The sequence below is a fragment of the Passer domesticus genome, chromosome 25 (assembly GCF_036417665.1).
Source record: "Passer domesticus isolate bPasDom1 chromosome 25, bPasDom1.hap1, whole genome shotgun sequence".
Classification (NCBI taxonomy): Eukaryota; Metazoa; Chordata; class Aves; order Passeriformes; family Passeridae; genus Passer; species Passer domesticus.
The window spans coordinates 180,170-201,155 of NC_087498.1; the positions used below are offsets into that span (position 1 = coordinate 180,170).

A 20,986-nucleotide genomic window follows, 5' to 3' on the forward strand; every position below is an offset into this window, starting at 1 on the left:
TCCAGTTTTCCTTTTGTCATGGTTTGACACTGGCCAAACACCAGGCACAAAAGTTGTTTGCTCACCCTCTCCTGCTACTGTTGGGCAGAGGAGAGGGGGGGAAAATGAAGGGCTCATGGATTGAGATAAGGACTGGAAGAAAAAAAACCCACTAAGGGCAAAACAGGTTCAAATTCAAAAGTATAAAATATATTTATTATTAACAGAGTCAGAAGAGGAGAATGAGAAGTAAAATAAGACTTAAACCACATTTTTTTCTCCCCCAGCCCCTCCCTTTTCCCACCAACAGTGTAGGGAGACAGGGTGTGGGGTTTTGGTCAGTTTGTCACTTGAGATCTTCTGTTTGCTTAGGGAGCAGAGATTTTTCTCTGCTATGCTGTGAGACCCCTCCCACAGGCAGTCTTCCCAAAACTGCTGTGGTGTGGGTCACTTATCCATGGGCGTGTAGTCTTTTAACAATAGGCTGCTCTAGCGTGGAAGCAAGAGCCCTCTCTCTCTATTCGGGTCTCCCACTGGATTACAGCTTTCTCTGGCATCCACCTGCTCCAGCGTGAGCCCTTTTCTCATGGACTGTAAGTGAATTTCTGCATCTCCTGTGGACTTCACACATTACAGGGGGACAGTTCATTTCACCATGGTCCTCACCATGGCTTGCAGAGAAATCTTGGCTCTGACATTTGGAGCACCTCCTCCCTCACTGACCTTGGTGCTGCCATGTTGTTTTCTCTCTCATGTTCTCACTTCCTCTTCTCTGACTAGAAGAAAAACTGCTGCTTGTAGGTACTCTTGCCAAGAAGTCCTCTAATTCTTGCAAGATCGTGCAGCACAGAGGATTAATCTCATCTAGGTTCCACATCAGGAACATTGCCCTGTTTCCCTTGCTGGCCAGTTGGCCTGGCTGTCATTGCGTGGGCAGTGGCCACCACGGCACTGGAACCATTTAACACCTCTCCTCAGGCAGGGCATCGGGAAGGGGAAGACACTGCCCCTGCACTTCTGTCCGCGGTGTTTAGCTAGGGGTAGCCAGGCAGGCAAGGCTCACCACAAGCCACACCAGCAAGGCAGTGCCTCCCCACCACTGGAGAAAAACTGCCCCTGTGTGCTCCTTTGACTTTCTTCTTAAACGCCATCACAGAGACATTACCAACCTCTCTGACTGGGCCAGCAGCATGTCCATCTTCAGAGCCATCAGAGGTTGGCTCTGTCAGAAATGGTGGAAGCTTCTAGCAGCTTCTCACAGAAGCTACTCCTGTGGCCCTCTCCTGCTACCAAAAAACATGCTGTGCCACATCAACTCACCTTTTCTTTTGAATATTCCAAAACCTCCATGCAACAAAAGGGAAAAGCAGATATAAAATAAAAGCTTTATATTTTATTAATATAATGGAACTTTTCACAAAAAAATAACATCCCAAGGAAACAGAAACCCAAAGCTGGTACAGTCCCTAGAAAGCAGACTCTTTCCTTGTACATGTGTGAGGAGAAGGAGATAGTGACAGCCGAAAGAGAACAAAAAGCCCTCAGGAATCTGAGCGGGATTTCTTCTCCTTCCTACTGATGTCAACCCCTTTTCTTTTCTGCATGGTTGAGTCACTGCTGGGGCTTGTTTCACTTTGGACGATTTTCTCTTCCAAAGGCTTGGGAGCCTGTGATAACCCAAGAAATAAAAGAGTTGTGAATAATTTAATTTTACAACCATTGGAATGCCCTGTGCTCCACCAAGGTCAGAGCCAACAGTACTCTGGCTCTTATGCAATGAGCCTTTGTTATTCTGCTCCCACTGCTGGGATTTTTAGGAAAGGGCATGACAGGAGAGCAAAATAACGGCTGAGCAGAGCAGTAGAACACACATAGATGAGCCAGGTCGTTCCAGGACTCTGTGTGTTGTTGCAGGGATGGCTTTACTCTGTGCCCTCCTGACAATCACAGTTAACTTGGAAATGCATTCAGAGCTGGAGCAGTGAGCATGGCTCCTGCAGGGAAGATATCCCAATCCCAGAAAGGGTGTTACCCAAATCAGGTGCAAGGGAGGGAAGGCACCTAGGGAAGAGAGAAGGCCCAAAGGTAACTGATTTTTGGGCAGAGGCTTTGATTTGCTTAAGTGTGATTTTATTTTTGAGCACCTCATTGGTGAGGTGACAGAGAGGAAAGGAGACAGGAAGAGAGGAAGGATGAACTCCATCAGGGAACAGGGAGACCAGTCAATGAATGGATGAGCAGGTAGAGAACAAGCACAGGTGGGCATCAGGCACAGGAGGACAGGCAAGAGAGCTGAGGGAGAATAGGGCTCCAGAATCCCTGGGAAGGGTTTATCCATCTGTCCCTCCTCCTCCTTGAGCAGCATGGCAGTTATTAGTGAATGAGCACATTTAATTGGAAGGAGAGAATGTAATGAGCTTAAAAAAAGATAATGAAATTAATACAGATCCAAAACACAGAGCAGAAGGTGAGGAAGGAAAGAACAAAGCAACTGTGAAAGGGAAACTGAGACAAAAGGACTGTAGACCAAGAGGGAGCTATACCAAGTGAGCAGAGCGTGGTCCTTACCCCCAGCTGCCCTGCATACTTCTCGGTCCACTCCCTGGCATTGAGCAGGAACAGCTGCTTGTTGTACTTGTACTCCGAGGACTAAATGGGAAGAGCAAGACAAAGACAGATTTGATTGAATATGTGTCACTGAGAAGCTGGGACCAAGTCTGGCTTTAGGACTCCTAAACCAGACTATAACTGCAACAAGCATAAAGTGTAAAAATCATTTAGCTTGCTTGAAGAACTTGTGCTGCCATTTGCTCTGAAGATAATGGCCTGAAGACAAGATCTTGACCATCTCTTCTGGCCTCAGCTGCCTCAGGGAAGCCCAGGGATGCCCCAGCTGATCCAGGTCAGGCCATGCTTCGAGTGTGTCAATCCAGAGTGAGTGAAACAGAAGCTGAGCCAAAGTCCAGCCCCCCACACCCTCCCCACCTATGTCCATGGCCAGGAGAGAGGGAGCTCACGTACGATATTGGCCATGAGAGGATCATCAGGATTGGGCTCTGCCATCAGCAGCTGGATGGAGGTCAGCAGGGTGGAGATGTTCAGGGAAGGCCTCCATGCACCCTGTAAGGTAACAGGATGAGAGCAGCAGCTCGGAGAAAGTAACCAGCACACGACAGCCCAGAGACACCTCAGAACCTACAGCACTTCAACACAACCTGCCCACAATTGCCTTGGGACTTCCAGCACCTAATGCCCCTTGGAACACACCAGACCCACTCTCAATACAAGGCTCCGAGAAAGCCCAACTTGACAACCAGGGCACTGGTCATGGTTCCAGGCTGCCAGAGCTTAAGGAGCATGCCTGCATTCCAGGCACAAAGTGGGACTTTGGGCTTGTCCTGTGCAAATCCAGCTCATGGCCCTGATGATCCTTCCAATTCAGGAGATGCGATAATTCTATGGGCTGTACCCTGCATATCTCTGCTGTGCTGGGGCAACTCATTTTCAGACATAATGCCTTTTGACTCCAATTTTTAAAGCCTTGGAAACTTATATGGAACAAAAACCATCATGTTCTGGCTCTAAACAAAGAAGATGCCACTCAAAACGTCATTCCCTGCTCCCTGTAAATAAGTCAGGAGCAAACAGGCATTCAATCAGTCTTTTACAAGAAGCAGATAAGGAGTTCATTATCCTGCCCAGCTCACTTACCCACACCCAAGCACTGTCTTACCTTCGGTGGTAACTTAAGAACATCCAGGCAAATCCTTCCAGCAGAGTCAATGTTGGGATGGTAGATGGGGGTCAGGAAGCGAATCTTTGGCGGCTCAAACGGGTACCTGAAGGGATAACCATTAAGAAACAAAAGTTATTGTTATATCTATAGGACCAGCTGTTTTGTCACCCAAACCATGCCATAATTTCCTCTTCCCAGCCTACATGACACCCTTCCCCACAAATCTTCAGAGGCAGTGCTCTGTCTTTGCTGCTTCCAGCTGTGTCTAACACTTCCCTGGATAGCCTTCCACAAGGGGAAGAACATAAGAAACTTTGTACTAATGAACAAGCTCTTTCCAGAAAGCTTTGAGACAGTATGATTAAGACTTTTGCCTCATCATTGCACTTTTAGGTTTTTAATCACACATCTTTGATGTTCAATGCAAAGTATCAGCTACTAGAAAAACTTCATTCCTTAAAAAGAGAGTCTTGATTCCTTGTTGAGAAGATAAAGACTCACACGCTAGTATTTACAGCAAATACCTTACATCAGTCTACTCCTATTTAAAGCAGGACTACACCAATTACTTAATCAGAGAATCAGCCTGGTTTACATTAGAAGGGACCTTAAAGCACATTTTGCTCCACCCCCTGCCATGGCAGGGACACCCTACACTATCCCAAGATGCTCCAAGCCCTGTCCAACCTGTGCCAGGGCCTCTCCACCCTCACAGGGGAGAGCTCCTTCTTAATTAATCTAGCTAGAGTCTATTGCCCACTTACCTTTCAGGAACTATGATTTCCAGGTTGAATATTCCTTTCTCATATGGTGTGTCCACACCTCCTAAAATTTCTTTAGGAGCAAGATCAAAATACGAGAATTACATTCAAAATCAGAAAAACAGAGTGGTTTGGGTTGGAAGGGACCTTCAAGATCATCTCATTGTCCAGCAGTCCCCACATACCTCCCACAGTTACAGAGCTGCTCAGGTGACAGAATCACAGAATGTTAAGGGAGGGACCTTAAAGACCACCCGGTTCCAGGAACCCCTTCATTATCCCAGGTTGCTCCAAGCCTCATCTAACCTGGACACTCCCAGAGATGGGACAGCCACAGCTTCTCTGGGCAACGTGTGCCAGCACCTCATCTCCCTCACAGGGGAGTATCCAGAAATAAAAAAAGTCATCTTATGTAAGACCACTTCCACCCCCCAGCAATCAAAACTAAGGGCAGACCAGCCAAGGCACAGGATAAGCTATTTTTAAAGGAAACTACAATCCCACATTTCCACATAGCCTGTAAAGCCCAAAGCATGTACAGACCTAGCAGCAAACTGCAACCCAGCCCTGCCTCTGGGAACCCCCAGGGTACGTACGTGCCCGTAGGTCATCCAGCTGCCCGTTCTGCCAGCAGGTGATGCCTGGAGGTGGCTCTGTAGCCAGGAGCGAGAGCTCCCTTGCGAGCCGTGAAGCTCTCTGCATGGTGCTGGAGCTCCAAGACCAAATTCTATTCCTGACAAACCTGTATTTTTAAAAATAGCCCTTTAAATTGAGATTTTTTTCAGCTAAGGACCTGGGTTTTGAGCTGTTATCCTGATGTGATATCAGAGTCACAGAGAGGCTGAGCCAGTTCCTGGAGCTGCTCTTGCATCCGGCTGGAGGAGGGGCATGAGACCCTTTATAATCCATCCCATCCCCTCAGTCCCCAGCTGAGTCTAATAAACCCCGGGGTTTAACAAACCCTAATAAACTAGGAGGCCATAACCAGACTCCAAACCCCTTATGGGACTGTAACATCTGCCCTGGGACCACCTGTGCCCTTTCATGGTTGAGGCACCCACTAGCCTGCTGGGGCCATCCATCAGTGCCCCTTCCTACCCAAAGGCTCCATCCCTCCCTTCCTGTGCAGGGGCAGACCTGAAAGCTGCTTCAGGGATGGGCCACCCCCTGCCACAGCACTGCCCCGGACATTCCCAAAGGAGGGGTCTGCCCCTCAGTCCCCACAGACAGGGACACAGGGGCAGGGACACACCTGAGAGGAACGTGGCTCGATAACCCACCACAGCGCCAACCACGCACCCTGAGGGTGGGGGACACTCCCCGAGGCCGAGCTGCCCCTCCAGGGATGATCCTTTCCCTCAGGCACCATCAGCACCCCACAGACCCCCTCACCCCAGCACCCCTCAGTCTCACTACACCTCTGGTCTGACTATCCCCAGTGCAGAAGCGTCTTACCCTCCTCCATCAGCCTAATTAAATACCCCCGCAAGCCTAATTAAATAGCCCCTCAGCCTAATTACCCCCGCACACCGACAAGAGCTGCGCACCCTTCCCACTCCCCAAGGATGGGAACGGCCACCCACAGCCTCACCCCTCCAAGATCCCCCACACAATCCCTTCGGAACGACCTCCTCTCTGCTTGCTAATTACCGCCTCACTCTGACTAATTAACGCTCCCCCCGTAATGACGGAGCCCGGGCTCGCGCCGCACGGTCCCGTGAGGCGCCGCGCGACGGGGCCGCACTTCCGCCATCGCCCGGCAGCCCCGCCCCCCGGGCCGCCGCTCGGGCGCTGATTGAGCCGTCCTGGCGGGCCGCCCCGCCCCTCCCTGGAATTGGGGCGCTGCCATTGAGTGAGCGCTACGGGCGGGAGCCCAGGTCCCGCCCCTCGCTGCAGCGCGCGCGCGGGGCGCGGCCTGAGGCTGCGGCGCGGAGCCGGCGGTGGGGCCGCCGTGGCTCGGGACCCTGCGGCATCCCCGGCTCTAGGGTGCTCCAGCCCTGCCCTCTCCCACCCGAACCCCTTAAACCCCCGCGGACAGCGGGCAGAGCCCCGCTGGGCGCGGTCCTTACATACCCCCCCCCGTCCCAGCCGGCGTTGTGTAACCAGCCCCGTGGGGCGAGGAACCGGTGCCGCGTCCGCCGCCGCCACAGGCCGTGGGGAACGAGGTAAAGGCGGGCTCAGGGAGCCCACAGGGAGGAGCTGGGAGTCCAGGCTGGCCCGTTCGCCCCCAGCTGCTGCGGGGCTGGCGCAGGGGCCGCTCCCGTTGCCTCCTCGCCGCTTCCCGTCCGTCTGAGGGCCCGGTTAGGGTATCCCGGAGCCTCAGCCCGTCCTCCCTCCGCCCCATCCCCATGGGTACACACTCTCGGTTTGGTTCTCGACCCACTGCAGGAGAAGCCCCAGCCAAGCCCCTACACTTCAATGTGTTCGAGACTTATTTCCTCGTCTAACTCAACATGCCATTTTCTTGCTGTATCCAGCACCTAAAGTATTCAAACAGGGGAAAGAACCTAGAGGTTGGAATCAACAGTAGCCTCAGGGCTGGATTAGTGTGGAGAGTGGGATTATGAAACCAGATTTATGCAAAAACTTAATTCTTAGAATGGTTCTCAAGCCTATCAAATCAGAATAACATTAAACCACTTAATGGTGATAATTTTTCCACTTCCCAAGCCCAGACTGTGGTTTGGGAGAGCAGGTGTGAGGCTGCTCTCTCCAGGTATCTGACACCTATGTTTATCTGTTTCACTATTGCTTCTGAAGCAGCCAAGATACAGTGAAGGAGCATTTGACAATGGAGAGTGTCCCACAGAGGAAATTAAACTGTTAAAAGTTTCTCTTCCCAGTTCCTTAGGCCTTGGTCTGTCCCTGCCCCATCTGGCTCTGCCAGCTCCGAGGGCCAGTGGGACCAGAGAGGAGCAGCCTGCAATCCTCCTCCTTAGTTCTTGGGAATTACACAAAACTTGAGTGGCTTAGACTGTCTTTGATGCAGAGTCCACATCAGTGCAGATATTTATGGTACTTAGTGGTGTTTAAAACTGGGCAACACAGTGCTGGATGCCTGTAGGAGCAGGATCAGCACAATGGGTTTTGGATAGTGTCACTGACAGCCTTTGCATCTCTCCAGCACATTCCTGCCTGTGGGGAGAAATGCTCAACAGCATTGGAGAGGTGGCACTTTCACCCTCCAATCCACTTTGGAAATCTATAAATGTTGGAGTTAGAAAATAAACTTCCCCTTTTTCTGCCTTGAGAGCAGCAGCATGTCCACGCCGTGTTGTCCTATAGCAACACCCTGGATTTGGGGTGACCCTGCAGACCATGTGGGGCCACAGGGCTTGGGACAGCCCCAAAGGCTGTAAGGCTGTGGGGGCCTCGGAGCCCCTGGCTGGGCCAGTCCCTCAGTGGGCCTAGCTGGTGCATAGGACACAGGGCACTCTTCCAGCACACTTTGCATGGTTTAGTACCCAAAAATGCCCTCTGGGTGCTCCCCTGAGCAGCAAGAGTCACCTTGTTTTTCCAGTTCTCCCAGGAAGTGAGTGCAGGGCGCAGCACAACACACAGCCCAGCCCTGCATTGGGCTGCACCTCATGCTTGTGAGTTTGGGACCTTGCTGGGGGGTTGTAACAAAGTGGGCCTGTCTGATGCATGTGTTTGGGAACGGAGCAAATCAGATTTATGGAAAAGCTGCTAGATGTGGGTTGAGCAGGGAGAAAGACTGAGTTGCCTGGTGCAGCCATTGTGAAGGGCTGAGTGGAGCTGTTTGGCTAAAAGAGCTGAGCTGGATTAGGGGTTGTTGTTTGGTTCTTTGCTAATCTCTAATCTCTTCTCCTCTGGGGATAAGGCTTGAAATTAGCAGCAGGTGGGGACCCACCTAGGAGGTGGGCATTGAACTTTCCCAATTTTACATGGGAAAGTGAGTTTAGGAGGTGCTGCTGGGCTTGGTGCAGGCACGAGGTGGCAGCTGGGCTCTTCCTTTGCTTCCTGGCATCTGCTGGGTCCATTGTCCTGAACAGGGCAGCCAGTGTTGGGAGCTGCTTCCCAAACTGTACCCTGAGATGCTTTTGCCTAAGATGCAAGGTCAGCACTCCTGCTAACCCTCTGAACTCAGCTGAAGTGGTTCAAAGGGGAATAAATTAATGAATCAAGAGTAATTTTGTGTCATTATGACACCCAGCTCTGTTCTGGAGGCAGGCTGGGAGAGCTGGGGATGTCCAGCCTGGAAAAGAAAAGGGGAGACCTCAGAGCCCCTTCCAGTGCCTAAAGAGGCTTCAAGAGAACTAGAGAGGGTCTTTGGATAAGGGTCTGGAGGAACAAGACAAGGGGGAATGGCTTCCCACTGCCAGCGGGCAGGGTGAGATGGGATATTGGAAGAAATTCTTCCCTGTGAGGGTGGAGAGGCTCTGGCCCAGGTTGCCCAAAGAAGCTGTGGCTGCCCCATCCCTGGAAGTGTCCAAGGCCAGATTGCCTGGGGCTTGGAACAACCTGGGATAGTGGAAGGTGTCCCTGCCCATGGCAGGAAGTGGAACAAGGTGGGCTTTAATGTCCCTTCCAACCCAAACCAGTCTGGAATTCTGTGAAATCCGTAAGTTCAGGTGTCTCCTACTAAAATCACCTGAGAGGGAGTATTGTACCAGGTCTCTGATGAGCTGATTGCTCCTGTGGACCTCCTTGAAATCAGCTGATGACTTCCAGAGGGTTTGCTGACAGCTGCATCTGTAGAGTTAAAAAGTGTTTGTGCACTAAATGGGCTCTGGCAGCTCCATCTGTTTTGATTCCTTCCTTCTGGTGAGTGTTATTGGGATGTAATTTCATAGAGGGATTTAATTTAAGGATTTGATTGACTCATTTGGGGTAGAGGCCATTTGATTGACTCACTGGGGCAGAGCTCCACTCTGTGGAGCTGGGTGGTGATCCTGCTGCTGAATGGTGGGGCCAGAGGAGAGGTTTGGTCTTGTTCCTGCGTTACTCTCTCATGAAAACTTATCAAAGCAAGAAGTTTGTGGTAAAAACTGCAGACTATTTTTTTGAGCTCTATTTCTAATTGTTAATTGACCGTGTTCTTTATAGGGATTTGATATTCTGAAAGCCAAGGGTTCTCTTCCTCCTGTAGCCAGGATGCTGCATCGCACCATTCACCTTTTCCGGAAGGAGCTCCGGCTCCACGACAACCCAGTGCTGCTGGCTGCCCTGGAGTCCTCAGAGGCCCTGTACCCCGTGTACATCCTGGACAGAGCATTCCTGACTTCCTCCATGCACATCGGGGCCCTGCGCTGGAATTTCCTGCTCCAGTCCCTTGAGGATCTCCACAAAAACTTGGGCCAGCTGGGCTCCTGCTTGCTGGTTATTCAAGGGGAGTATGAGATTGTTCTTAGGGATCACATCCAGAAGTGGAATATCACACAAGTGACGCTGGATGCAGAGATGGAGCCGTTTTACAAGGAGATGGAGGCCAACATCCAGCGCCTAGGGGTAGAGCTAGGCTTTGAGGTGTTCTCCCTGGTGAGCCACAGCCTGTACAATACCCAGCGGTACGTGACTGCCCCAAACCCACAAGTGTCTCCAGGGAGGTCATTTTAGAAGAGAAAAGGCCAAGTGTCTTGGTTTTTCCTTTGGAGGAAATTGAACTGTCTGAGGTGAATGTGGTGCTGTTTGCTGGGAGAACTTTGTGTGTTGCTCTCTTGATAGAAACAGAAGATATTGTGCACAGGTTTTAGGATTTCACCCCAAACAGCTGCTTAATTTTTTCCTTTTGGACAGTTTAATTCACCTAAAAACTTACTCTTTTAAACAGAGTGGAAGAAATTCTCTAAGACTTTAGTAGGACTTGTAAAAGTTCTGTTAAATATGGTAAAGTGTTTTTGGTGTCAGATTTTTTTGAAATCTTTCAAGTCAACTTTCACTGGTGTCTGAATACACTTGGCTCCAAGCTGTTGCTCAGTGTTGAATGACTGAAGATAGTGGAATTAGTAAAAAGGAAAGCAGTAATAATTAAACCAGCTCTAATGCTCCAGTTTTGCAAAACCCCTAAATTATGTAAATGAATGGATGTGTGTAACTTGCTGTCTTAAATTCAAGCTGTTTTGCACAGGTGATTGCTCAGAAAGGACAGTTATTTACTGCCCTGAACCTGTTTTTTGTGACACCAGAGGTGTCCCACTCCCTGCCCTGTGTCTCCTGGCTGCTGGTGGCTGTGTAGGTGAAGCCATGGCTGGAATCCTGATCCCAGTTTTGTTGTCTTAGGTCCTGAGAAACTGTTCTTGGGATAAATGTACATTCACCCATGGGAGTTTGACTTGTAAAATCTGTAATTTCTACATTCAGTTGCACTAATGGAGTTGTTATAGCCTGTGATGTCACCTTCAGTCCACTGGCATTTCCAGCTTCTTCCTTGGTTTCTGTTATGTGAGAAGAGATCTTGTTTTGTTTTGTTTTTAAGGATTTTGGACCTAAATGGTGGGAGTCCCCCATTAACTTACAAGAGGTTCCTTCACATTCTGTCTCTGCTTGGTGACCCTGAGGTGCCTGTCCGAAATGTCACAGCTGAAGACTTCCAGTAAGTACCAGCCTGTGAATGGGAATTGCTGGTCCTCTTTCTCTGCCCAAAAGAAGAGCCAGACCCAAATGCTAATGAGGCATTTTAGATGTTTTTTTTGTTTCTGTGCATGGAGGGTTATTGATTCAATATAGAGGGGATGTAACTGTCATTGGGAGGAGAAAGCAGATGGCAGAATGGTCTGATACTCATCTCTTTTGATATTTGTGCAAATTTCTCACCATGTGGGACACCTCACAAAATAATGGTTGGATTCAATGACTTAAAGGTTTTTTTCCAACCTTAATAATTCTGTGATTCCATAAAAGTCTTTAGCTTTTGCAAGGCACTTTTGTCTTGGTTTGAAAAGACAGGGGTCTGCTAAAGAAGGCAGGAGCCTCCCTTGAAATGGAAAATGTAAACAGCCTCCAAATTATTACAATTTTGAAATTAAGGGGCTCTTAGGCAAAGATATGGGAATAGGAATAACACTTCTTTACTAGGAAAATTAAAAATACAAATGCAACAGTACAAAAAAATACCCAACACACTGACAAGAGTCAGAATAGGAGCTGACAGCCTATTCTGTCAAGGTGGTGGCACAGTCCCATCCCATGGTGGCTCAGCCCTCCTGCAGTGCCAGCTGTGGTTCTGCTGGAGCAGGGATCCTGGACAAGGGGGGAGTTTTCCTCTGAAGCTCCAGGGCTGCTGGAGATGGGCCTGCTCTTCCTCTGGGAATGCAGTGGAGAAGAAAGCTGCTCCTCTGGGAATGCAGGGGGCAAAGGCTGCTGTGGTGTTCCGGGGTCAGATTCTATCCAGGTAGGAATGCTTGGCTCCTGCCCTGGGCGGAGCATCTCCCAGTGGGATGATGGAATTTGATCAGCCATGCAGGGACACTCAATGGTCTATTAACAGAAGATATCTCCCCAGAGGGAGGGTGTGAAGATATAAAGAAAACTGCCCCACCTGGTTTTAACAGGTGCTCCAATTAACAGAAGATAACTGCCCCACCTTTAACAGATGGCAGTAGAATACACAGCCCCAGCCACATCTTGTAACCTAAGACAGACCTTGAGAAAAGCTTTTAAGAGATGTCAAACTCCAGCAGAGGAAAGCCTGGGGAATTTACTCAGAGGCATGCCCTGCATTCCTTTCAAGATTTTGGACAGGAATTGGATGAACCACAATAGTTTGTTTTATGCAGGGTTTGATGGAATGATGCTACTGTTCCCTCCTGGCTTTAAATCTCTGCTCTCCTCTGCTATATGGGAAAGAGAGACTGAGCCCTTATCTGCCAGGACTTGAGAAGAAGCTCAGAGTCAAGGATGTCTTGTGTTTAGCTCAGCTCTCAATGAGGAGAGGTCAGTGATTCAAAGGAAGGTAAGACTGGAGCAGGAGAGAGCTGGAATGGGACTGTAGGTACTTGGCATTCAATACCAGGTGCCTCCTGCATGGCCTCAGCTCAGTGCCACCAACCAAGGCTTGGATCTTCCCATCTTGGGGGAGTCCTCTTACTTCCTGAATATTGTCCTCAGACAGTCTGATGACAAGACTTATGTAAGTACTGAAATATATAAGTTCCTGTATTTTTTTCTAGCACTGTTTTTTCCCTTTCCTGATGATTTGTTTGGACTTTTAACATTAATGCTGATGAGAGATAGTGGTTCACATGCTTCCCAGCAGGCCTGAGCCAAGTCAGTGCTCTGAGAGCTGCACTGGCCCCACCTCTGTAGGTTCTGCAGCAGGGCTGAGCTCAGGTTTGTCCAGGTAAGTACAAACATTTGTTGACGTCTGAGTTAATTCACGGGTTGTGAAAAGTCTCTGTGTCACCAGCACTTCCTTGGGCCTCTTCATCTGTGTTTTATGGGGGGAAAGACAAACCAAACTGATGCTCTTCCAGCCATATGGAAGGCAGAGGCCTTGGGAAGCCTCAGCAACTGAGGCTGAGGAGATGTGGGGGAACTGCTGAGGGGTGTGACCTTGGGGGCCTTAACTTGGTTAGGAACGAGTAGTTGGGGTGGCCCAGGAAGCTGACCTGCCTCCTTCCCTATGAAACTGAAAGAGAGAAGGTTTAGATTAGATGTTGGGAAGAAATTCTCCAGTGGTGAGGCCCAGGTTGCCCGGAACAGCTGTGGCTGCCCCGTGCCTGGAAGTGTCCAAGGCTGGGTTGGCAGGGGCTTGGAGCAACCTGGGATAGTGGAAGATGTCCCTGCCCACGGCAGGAGGTGGAACTGGATGGGGTTTAATGTCCCTTCCAACCCAAACCAGTCTGGGATTCTGTGACTTCAGAGTGACCTCTCCTCAGAGGCACAGGAGGCAGCACAGAGGCATTTGGAGGCAGCACCATAATTGTGTTTAGAGTCTGAGGAGGCTCTTGGTTCCCTCCTAGGGATGGATGTGACAGCTGGGAGGAACAGAAGAGGAGCTGCCTCTGAGCCTTGTGTAGGGCATGGGAACTAGAAGGGCTCTGAGCTGGGGGTGCAGCTGACTGCTCTGAGCACTCTGACTTGGTGGGACTGTTCCTCTTCCCCAGTTCAGGCTAGAATTCCCTGGAGCAATTGCAGGATTAACTCTTCTTCCCCAGAAGAGTACAGCCTGGGATTTCTCACTGTGCTTTCATTTTCTGTGCTCTGGTTGGACTGTGATAGATGATACTTACTTAGTATGTGCATGGACAGGGACTGCCTCTTTCTCCTGTCTCCTGTTGCTCCTTTCAAAGAGTTTTCTCTCTCACCTCAGGAGATGTAGGGCCCCTGACCCGGGCCTGGCTGAGTGTTACAGGGTACCTCTCCCTGTGGATTTGAAGATTTCCCCAGAAAGCCTTTCCCCTTGGAGAGGAGGGGAGACTGAAGGGCTGCAGCGCCTGGAACGACATTTGACTGACCAGGTCAGCCCTGATGGAACACAGGGGATGGTGGTGGCTCCAGATGGGCTGAGATCAGTGCCCAGCTTGGCTTGGAGGAGGGTGGCAGCTTGGGCTCGGGTTTTGTTCTCCTTGATTTCTGGGAAATGGGAGTGTTTTCCAGGCATGACATCAAACTGTGATAGTGAAGCTGGTTCCAAGAGCTTTCCTCTGTTTATTACTGGCCATGTATTATCTTGTGCTGCCTGAACCCTGATTTCTGTTTTCATTTCAGGGCTGGGTGACAAGTTTTACTAAACCAAGGACAGTCCCAAACTCGCTGCTTCCAAGCACCACAGGCCTGAGCCCATATTTCAGTATGGGCTGTCTGTCAGTTCGGACATTTTTTTATAGGTTGTCAAACATTTATGCTCAGGTAAGCAAATAATTGGTCCTAAGTAAGCAAATCGAAAACTGTGACATGTCTGGCATGGGAGGCAGGATTTAACACTTGGATCATCTTGGTAGGGACTTGGTGGATCAAAAAATGCTGCTTTGTTAATGTTTTCTCAGAATGTCCCATGAAATCTGGAGTGGCTTCATGTTGTGTGAATCACCTGTGAATGTCTGCAGCTCTTCCCAGTTAGGTTTTAGAAACAGGATATTCATATTCTAAATTCATATTTTCATCAGGAACTGTAGTGACAGGGCAAGAGGGAATGGTTTCAAACTGAGAGCAGGTCTAGATTAGTTGTTGGGAAGAAATTCTTCCCTGTGAGGGTGGGCAGGCCCTGGCACAGGTTGCCCAGAGAAGCTGTGACTGCTCCATCCCTGGAAGTGTCCAAGGCCAGGTTGCCTGGAGCTTGGAGCAACCTGGGCTAATGGAAGGTGTCCCTACCATGGCAGAGGTTGGAGTGAAATGGGTTTTAATGTCCCTTCCAACCCAAGTCATGGTTCTGTGAATAGGGAACAAGCAGACCTGGGATCAGCAGGGAAGTCCAGGAAAACCTTCCTAAATGTCAAGGATTTAGTTTGTCTGTCTGGTGCTTAAGGGAGGTTTTTGATTGGTTTATACTGTTTTGTTTCTGGAAATCAACTGTTTTTGTCTTAGACAAGTTTTAATTGTTGCATAAATGAAAACCACTTTCTGAAATCTTGTTTGATTCTTAAGAAAAAGTGAGCTTGAAACCAGCCCAAGAAAACCAACCTCCTTTACCTCTATCTTAAGATTATCATTTGAGACATGGCTGAGCCACCTGAATTCAGTTAACACATTAATGAACACATGCTTGGTATAAGAAATCCCAGTGTGACACTGTTTTGGAAGGTAGATGGAGTATGTCTGAGGTAACACTGAAGTCTGGCAGTTCGGCTTTGCTTTGGGCCAGACAGCATTGCCTCAGATACATGATTTCCTTGACTTGAACACTAAAGTGCCTTGAAACCAGTATTGTAGTCAGATCAATCTTTATTTTATAGGCCTCACAGTCACAAAATGAGTGAGGTTGCAATGGTATGTATGGACTGAAGCTGTCACCTTGCGTCTTTTCCAGGCAAAGCACCACTCTCTGCCCCCAGTGTCGCTCCAAGGGCAGCTGTTGTGGAGGGAATTCTTCTATACAGTAGCATCAGCAACCCCCAACTTCACCCAGATGGCTGGGAACCCCATCTGCCTCCAGATCTGCTGGTACAAGGATGCAGAGAGGCTCCACAAATGGAAAACGGTAATGAGATGCATGGCCACAGCAGCTGCATTGGAGCTTGGAGCTTTCCTCTTCCCTTGATAGGTCCCTGCTGGCGGTTTAATGCATCTTGCAGTGGTGTGGCAGGCTGTGAGAACTAGGAATGTTCAGCCTGGAGAAAAGAAGGCTCCAGGGAGACCTTAGAGACCCTTCCAGTGCCTAAAGGGGCTCCAGGAGAGCTGGAGAGGGACTTGAGACAAGGGATGGAGTCACAGGACAAGGGGAATGGCTTCCAGCTGACAGAGGGCAGGGTTAGATGGGATACTGGGACAAAATTCTTCCCTGTGAGGATGGTGAGGCCCTGGGCTGGCTTGCCTAGAGAAGCCATGGCTGCCCCTGGATCCCTGGAAGGGTTCCAAGGCCAGGTTGGACAGGGCTTGGAGCAGCCTGGAAGTGGAAGGTGTCCCGGCCCATGGTGGGGGGGGAATGGGCTTCAAGGTCCCTTTCCACCCAAACTATCCTGTAATTCTATGAAAGCAGTGTATGAGGGGAGAACTGATGTTCCTGTTCTGCTGCAGGCACAAACAGGGTTCCCATGGATCGATGCCATTATGACCCAGCTGCGCCAGGAAGGCTGGATCCATCACCTAGCTCGGCATGCTGTCGCCTGCTTCCTGACACGGGGGGACCTTTGGATCAGCTGGGAAGAGGGAATGAAGGTTCACTGCTGGCTTTTTATTTTCCTCTGTTCTGCCTGGCCCTGAGAAACCCTGCTCAGCCTGAGTCTAGCAGTGGACAGTTCTACAGAGCAGGGTTTAGTTCTGTCCCTTCCTGCGGATCTCAGGGTTTATGGAATCTCTTTGTTTGTCACTCAGTACAGTGGTGAGTTCCCTTCCCCAAATCCTCATGATTTTCAGATAACGAGGACACTGGTGAAGACATGCTCAGTCTCTAGCAGGTTCCAAACCTAGAGTTTTTGGGTTGCTCTGTCTTTCTTCTGTCTGTGGAGAGCATTCCTGGTGTGCCTGTGAGGAGGCAGCCCTGGCCCCACAGTGCTGTGCTTCCAGAAGCAGCCTCCCAGCCTGGTTTTGTCTAGATTTTGCAATATAGCTATTTCAGGGGTGTTTCTCTCTCTCTTCCCATCCCTGATGTGCAGGTTTTTGAAGAGCTGCTTTTAGATGCTGACTACAGCATCAACGCTGGGAACTGGATGTGGCTGTCAGCCAGTGCCTTCTTCCATCAGTACACACGGATCTTCTGCCCCGTCCGCTTCGGGAAGCGCACAGACCCCCAGGGCAACTACATCAGGTCAGGGGCCACCCACCCCACCACCTCCCTGAGAGCTTCTCAAGCGCCTCTGACAGCAGGAACTGATGAACTGGATCAGTTTCAAACACGCACACATCAGGGCTCATAACAATGGTTTTATTGAATGCTTGGGGAAACTCAGGCATGGAGAAGCAGAGAGGTATCTGTCATTCCAAGCAATGACTGAGCAAGGCTTGTGTTCATTTGTGAGCACTTGTTGCATCCAGCACCATGTTTGATCACTAGGCTGGGTCCTGTTTCTAAAGGATTTAGAACTTCCCACAGCTTCTCTGCTCCAGTCTGCACTTCGTTTCTTGCTTTTCACAGAGTTCTGAGATGTGCTTGGAAGGGAGCTTAAACCTCATCCAGTTCCACTCCCTGCCATGGGCAGGGACACTTTCCACTATCCTAAGGTTTCTCCAAGCCTGGCCTTGGACACTTCCAAGGATGGGACAGCCATAGCTTCTCTGGGCAACCTGGGCCTTACCACCCTCACAGGGAGGAATATCCCAGTATCCCATCTAACCCTGCCATTCTTTAGTTGTACACACATAGGTTTTATTTTCCACTCTGAGTTCTCTTTCCTTCACAGTATCATTTTCTTGTCTCACCATAATGTGCTGATGGGCTTTCTCAAAGCACTGGACTCACTGTGTTAATGTTGAGCAAACACTTGTCCTGGTTTGAAAGATGTCATCTAAGGAAGGTAGGAGCCTCCCTTGGAATGGAGAATGTGAACTCCCTCCCTCCAAATTATTATAATTTTGAAATTAAGGGGCTCTCAGGCAAAAATGTATGAGAATAGGAATAACCGTTCTTTACTAGTATGTATAACAAGGCAAACAAACAACAACGACTATGGCACTAACAGCTCACAGAGCCCGAGCCCAGTGCCAGCCCTTGGGCCGCGGCGCTTTCCCCGTGGGTGCAGTTCCGCTCGCAGCCAGCAGGGGCGCCGGTGGCTCGCGGCGGGCGGGGCAGTGCAGTGATCCTCCACAGCTGCAGGGGGCGCTGTGGCGATGGCGGCTGGGCCCAGACGGGCAGGCATGGCCGAGAGGCTTTGCTCCACAGACCCTGGGGCATTCAGTCCCAGTGCCCCACAGGACTCTGTGAAGCACTAAGCTGGAACAGCAGGAATGAACAAAAAATCCCCACGTAGTGGGCAAGATGTATCAGAAGATCTGCCGCGGTAGCTGGAACCACGGGACGTCCCGATAGGGCACGGGGGTGCGGGGCCCAGCAGCAGGAGAAAAGCAGCTCCCAGCTGGGTTGTGGCGATGGCAATGAGTTCCTTTTCTGAGGCTGCGGGTCCGACCGTCCTCCGAAGCCCAGACTGAGCGAGAGATCTGCAACTGCCCCAGCCCCAGTCCTTTACATGCTTCTAATCTCGTGGTATCTCTCTCCTTCCCAGAGAAGCTCCCAAAAAACAGAGGAGTTCCCCCTCCCTGCAGTCTCAAACACACAGCCATCAGTGCTTCTTAGCAACTTAGTGGGAAAAAATTCCGCAAGTAGAGGAAAGAAAAGGAAAGAAAACCCAACCCCCAACACAGCTCCATTTCCCCACATCTCTTTCTCCCACCCTGTCTAGATGTGGGTATTGCCAAGGAGAAGCCTGTGCTGAGGTACCTCACAGAGTGGGACAGAAAATTACTTTGCCATTCTGCAATGATTTTTTAAAATTAGTTTGTTTTTAAATTTATTAATGTTTTAAGGTGAAACGTCAGTGAAAATGTTAAAAGCATATTTGGAGGAAATCAAAATTGAAGTACTGTTTAAATCACCCCATTTGTTCTAGGCTGTGAAGTTAACTTTTGGAAGACATCACCTATGAAGGTTTGAGAACATAAACCCGATTTTTTTTGTGGAAAGTGAATTGGAACTTTCCCACAGATTGTAATATCAATATTAACACAGCACAGGTTGGTTTACACTTCACTGAATGTATGAATATTTGCCTGCAGGATTATAAACCCCCCTGTTACCACTGCTTTGTAGGAAATACTTGCCCATACTAAAGAACTTTCCCTCCAAGTACATCTACGAGCCCTGGACGGCATCTGAAGAGGAGCAGAAGCAAGCAGGATGTATCATAGGTAATTAATTCACATTCCTTGCTAAGGATTTTTCTGCTGCTAACTATCCAGAATAAATGTGTATGAGATGGAAGCATCACACTTCCAACATAAGTCATTTATCTTCTGAAAATGGATGAATCCAACAACCTGCCTTCTGTTAATTCTCTGTTAACATTTTTTTAATTGGAGTCTCATTTCACAGTACATATTTTTGCTTCAACTTTATGTCCTAAAACTCTTGGATTACTCCACACTTTTGCCTTTGAATTTATCCATCTTGGATGCTTGGCTGCTTTAAATAGTATCAGAACATCTTGTGCTTTTACTTGTGCTCTAACAGATCTTTGAAGGCTCTTAGGTCAAAGTGAGAGCTCTTGGATGGAAAGGATTAGGCACTTCCATTTAAGGAAAGCTGGAAGTATTCCAAATCCAGGGAAAATGTCCTTGCTGAGTGTGGTAAAGGCTCTGTCTCCACATTACTCAGGTCAGGATTACCCCTTCCCCATGGTGAACCACAAGGAAGCCAGTGACCACAACCTGCAGTTGATGAAACAGGTCAGAGAGGAGCAGCACAGAACAGTCCAGCTCACAAGAGGTGAGAGATGCTGCAGCACCCACATTCCCTGTGCTGTGACGCACAGGCTGTCCTCAGGAACCTAGGGCTCTGGGGCTTGGCTTTGGGTGCTTTTCCAGGATGCTTTTCCACGTTGGATACTAACATCATGAATGGAATGAAGTCAGAGAAGACTTTGCAAACTTTAATCCTTCTTTATTTCTTGCTGTAGATGATGCAGATGACCCCATGGAAATAAAGGTAAAACGTGACCATTCAGAAGAAAACATTACAAAAGGAAAAGTGGCCCGAATGACAGAATAAACCAAAATTCCCTCAGGCGTGCTAGAAGAGGCAAGAGAGGAGAGCCAGGGGCCAGCTGAGCTGGCCAAACCACTGTCCTCCATACTTTGCCTTGCTGATGGTGCCTCTTGCTTGTGAACTGACCTCAGGAGACGTGTTGGATCTTGAGTTTTGGTGCAGTTATTTTGGATGGAATTGTTATATCTTTGAGTGGCTTCTGGACCATTTGTTGAAGCTGTTGGATGAATGCAAGAGGTGCGTGGTTGTGGCAAGTCCTGCTGCTGTAGCATCCTTCAAATCCATGTTTTCCATGCACATGAATAAATAGATTTTGTGAAAAATATCTTAATGTCAGTAGACCATGTGCACATTAAAGCAGTTGCACATTAGTATTATGCCTTGTAGAGACAGACTTAGGGATGTTCAGTTTATTTATTCTAAGTTCCCAGTTTATGATTGTAGTCCCCAGTTTGGGAAGACAGAGCAGAGTGCAGCCCCTCGTACCTTGTGTGTAGTTTTTAAGTCATAAGTAGGAATTATTACGCATTTTAAGGGCAAGGTTGAAAATATCTCACTAAATTAGGGCTAATATATAACTTTGTCACCATAATTGTCTTCCTTGACTAACCACAACTGCAGGGCAGAGATTAATTCTATCATGTACCACATAGAAAGATTTCTCCTTCCACTGAAATGTATTGTGAAGTTTGACAAGGCTGGATTAGTCAATTATGATTGGGGATTTGGGGGTGGGGAAATGCAGTGGGGTTTTCATGGCTGCAGGTATTCTGGGATTGGAAAGAAATAAAACTTATTTCTGGCATGAACAATTCAAAGGCTCTGAAGCAATCTGTTATCACAATTGATATCCATTGGTCCTCTTGGGAAACCTGGTGGCACAGCAGCTCCAGCAGCAATCCAAACTCCTTGGAAGCATCCCAGGATCTAGTGCAGGAGCAGCACAGGAGCCATGAGCACCAGGAGGAGGCCATAAACTGCAGGATCTTTGAAGACTGCTGGAGACATGCAGGACCTGTCAAGGCAGACCATGCTGGCAGCAGGACAGTGAGGTGTAAATACAAAGCTGCCAGGACCTTCCTGCTGCTGCAAGCCTGCATCAAGCTCCTGGAGATGCCTATATTCCCTGACACCTCAGCCCTCCAGCAAACCTAATGACTTGCAGGAAAGGAAAGGCCTTCTGCCTCCCCCTTTATG

The 20,986-nt window shown here is 49.1% G+C and overlaps 2 protein-coding genes across 10 annotated transcripts; one reads left to right on the forward strand and one right to left on the reverse strand.

Annotated features, from left to right (window-relative positions):
* Window positions 1-1,352: 1,352 nt before the first annotated feature.
* UBE2T (ubiquitin conjugating enzyme E2 T) lies at window positions 1,353-6,251 on the reverse strand. 6 transcript variants are annotated; one of them, XM_064399101.1, is made up of 7 exons: window positions 6,127-6,251; window positions 5,073-5,218; window positions 4,480-4,549; window positions 3,713-3,818; window positions 3,001-3,099; window positions 2,548-2,628; window positions 1,353-1,646 (listed from the first exon to the last, which is right to left on the reverse strand). In XM_064399101.1, the coding sequence occupies exons 2-7, from the start codon at window positions 5,176-5,178 to the stop codon at window positions 1,521-1,523; spliced, it is 588 nt and encodes a 195-aa protein (XP_064255171.1). In that variant the 5' UTR covers window positions 5,179-5,218; window positions 6,127-6,251; the 3' UTR covers window positions 1,353-1,520. The 6 variants fall into 6 exon arrangements, with proteins under 6 accessions (XP_064255171.1, XP_064255173.1, XP_064255170.1 ...); XM_064399103.1 differs by having other exon boundaries at window positions 6,105-6,244; XM_064399100.1 differs by having other exon boundaries at window positions 6,068-6,221.
* A 111-nt stretch (window positions 6,252-6,362) lies between these two features.
* Window positions 6,363-20,589, forward strand: LOC135285980 (cryptochrome-1-like). 4 transcript variants are annotated; one of them, XM_064398815.1, is made up of 11 exons: window positions 6,363-6,641; window positions 9,544-10,004; window positions 10,913-11,029; window positions 13,748-13,895; window positions 14,146-14,286; window positions 15,404-15,574; window positions 16,111-16,251; window positions 16,689-16,840; window positions 18,836-18,933; window positions 19,400-19,510; window positions 19,701-20,589. In XM_064398815.1, the coding sequence occupies exons 2-11, from the start codon at window positions 9,592-9,594 to the stop codon at window positions 19,790-19,792; spliced, it is 1,584 nt and encodes a 527-aa protein (XP_064254885.1). In that variant the 5' UTR covers window positions 6,363-6,641; window positions 9,544-9,591; the 3' UTR covers window positions 19,793-20,589. The 4 variants fall into 4 exon arrangements, 3 of the variants coding, with proteins under 3 accessions (XP_064254885.1, XP_064254886.1, XP_064254884.1); XM_064398816.1 differs by having other exon boundaries at window positions 9,587-10,004; XM_064398814.1 differs by lacking the exon at window positions 6,363-6,641 and adding an exon at window positions 6,665-8,069.
* The last annotated feature ends 397 nt before the right edge of the window (window positions 20,590-20,986 follow it).

Excerpts from the sequence above, each read along its gene's own strand:
- UBE2T (XM_064399101.1), bottom strand. The coding sequence starts at position 5,178 with ATGCAGAGAGCTTCACGGCTCGCAAGGGAGCTCTCGCTCCTGGCTACA. Across the intron at positions 4,550-5,072 it reads GCTGGATGACCTACGGGCAC|AAATTTTAGGAGGTGTGGAC; the intron begins GTACGTACCCTG and ends TTGCTCCTAAAG. Across the intron at positions 3,819-4,479 it reads GAAATCATAGTTCCTGAAAG|GTACCCGTTTGAGCCGCCAA; the intron begins GTAAGTGGGCAA and ends TTATCCCTTCAG.
- LOC135285980 (XM_064398814.1), top strand. Across the intron at positions 15,575-16,110 it reads GGCTCCACAAATGGAAAACG|GCACAAACAGGGTTCCCATG; the intron begins GTAATGAGATGC and ends GTTCTGCTGCAG. Across the intron at positions 19,511-19,700 it reads AACAGTCCAGCTCACAAGAG|ATGATGCAGATGACCCCATG; the intron begins GTGAGAGATGCT and ends TTCTTGCTGTAG.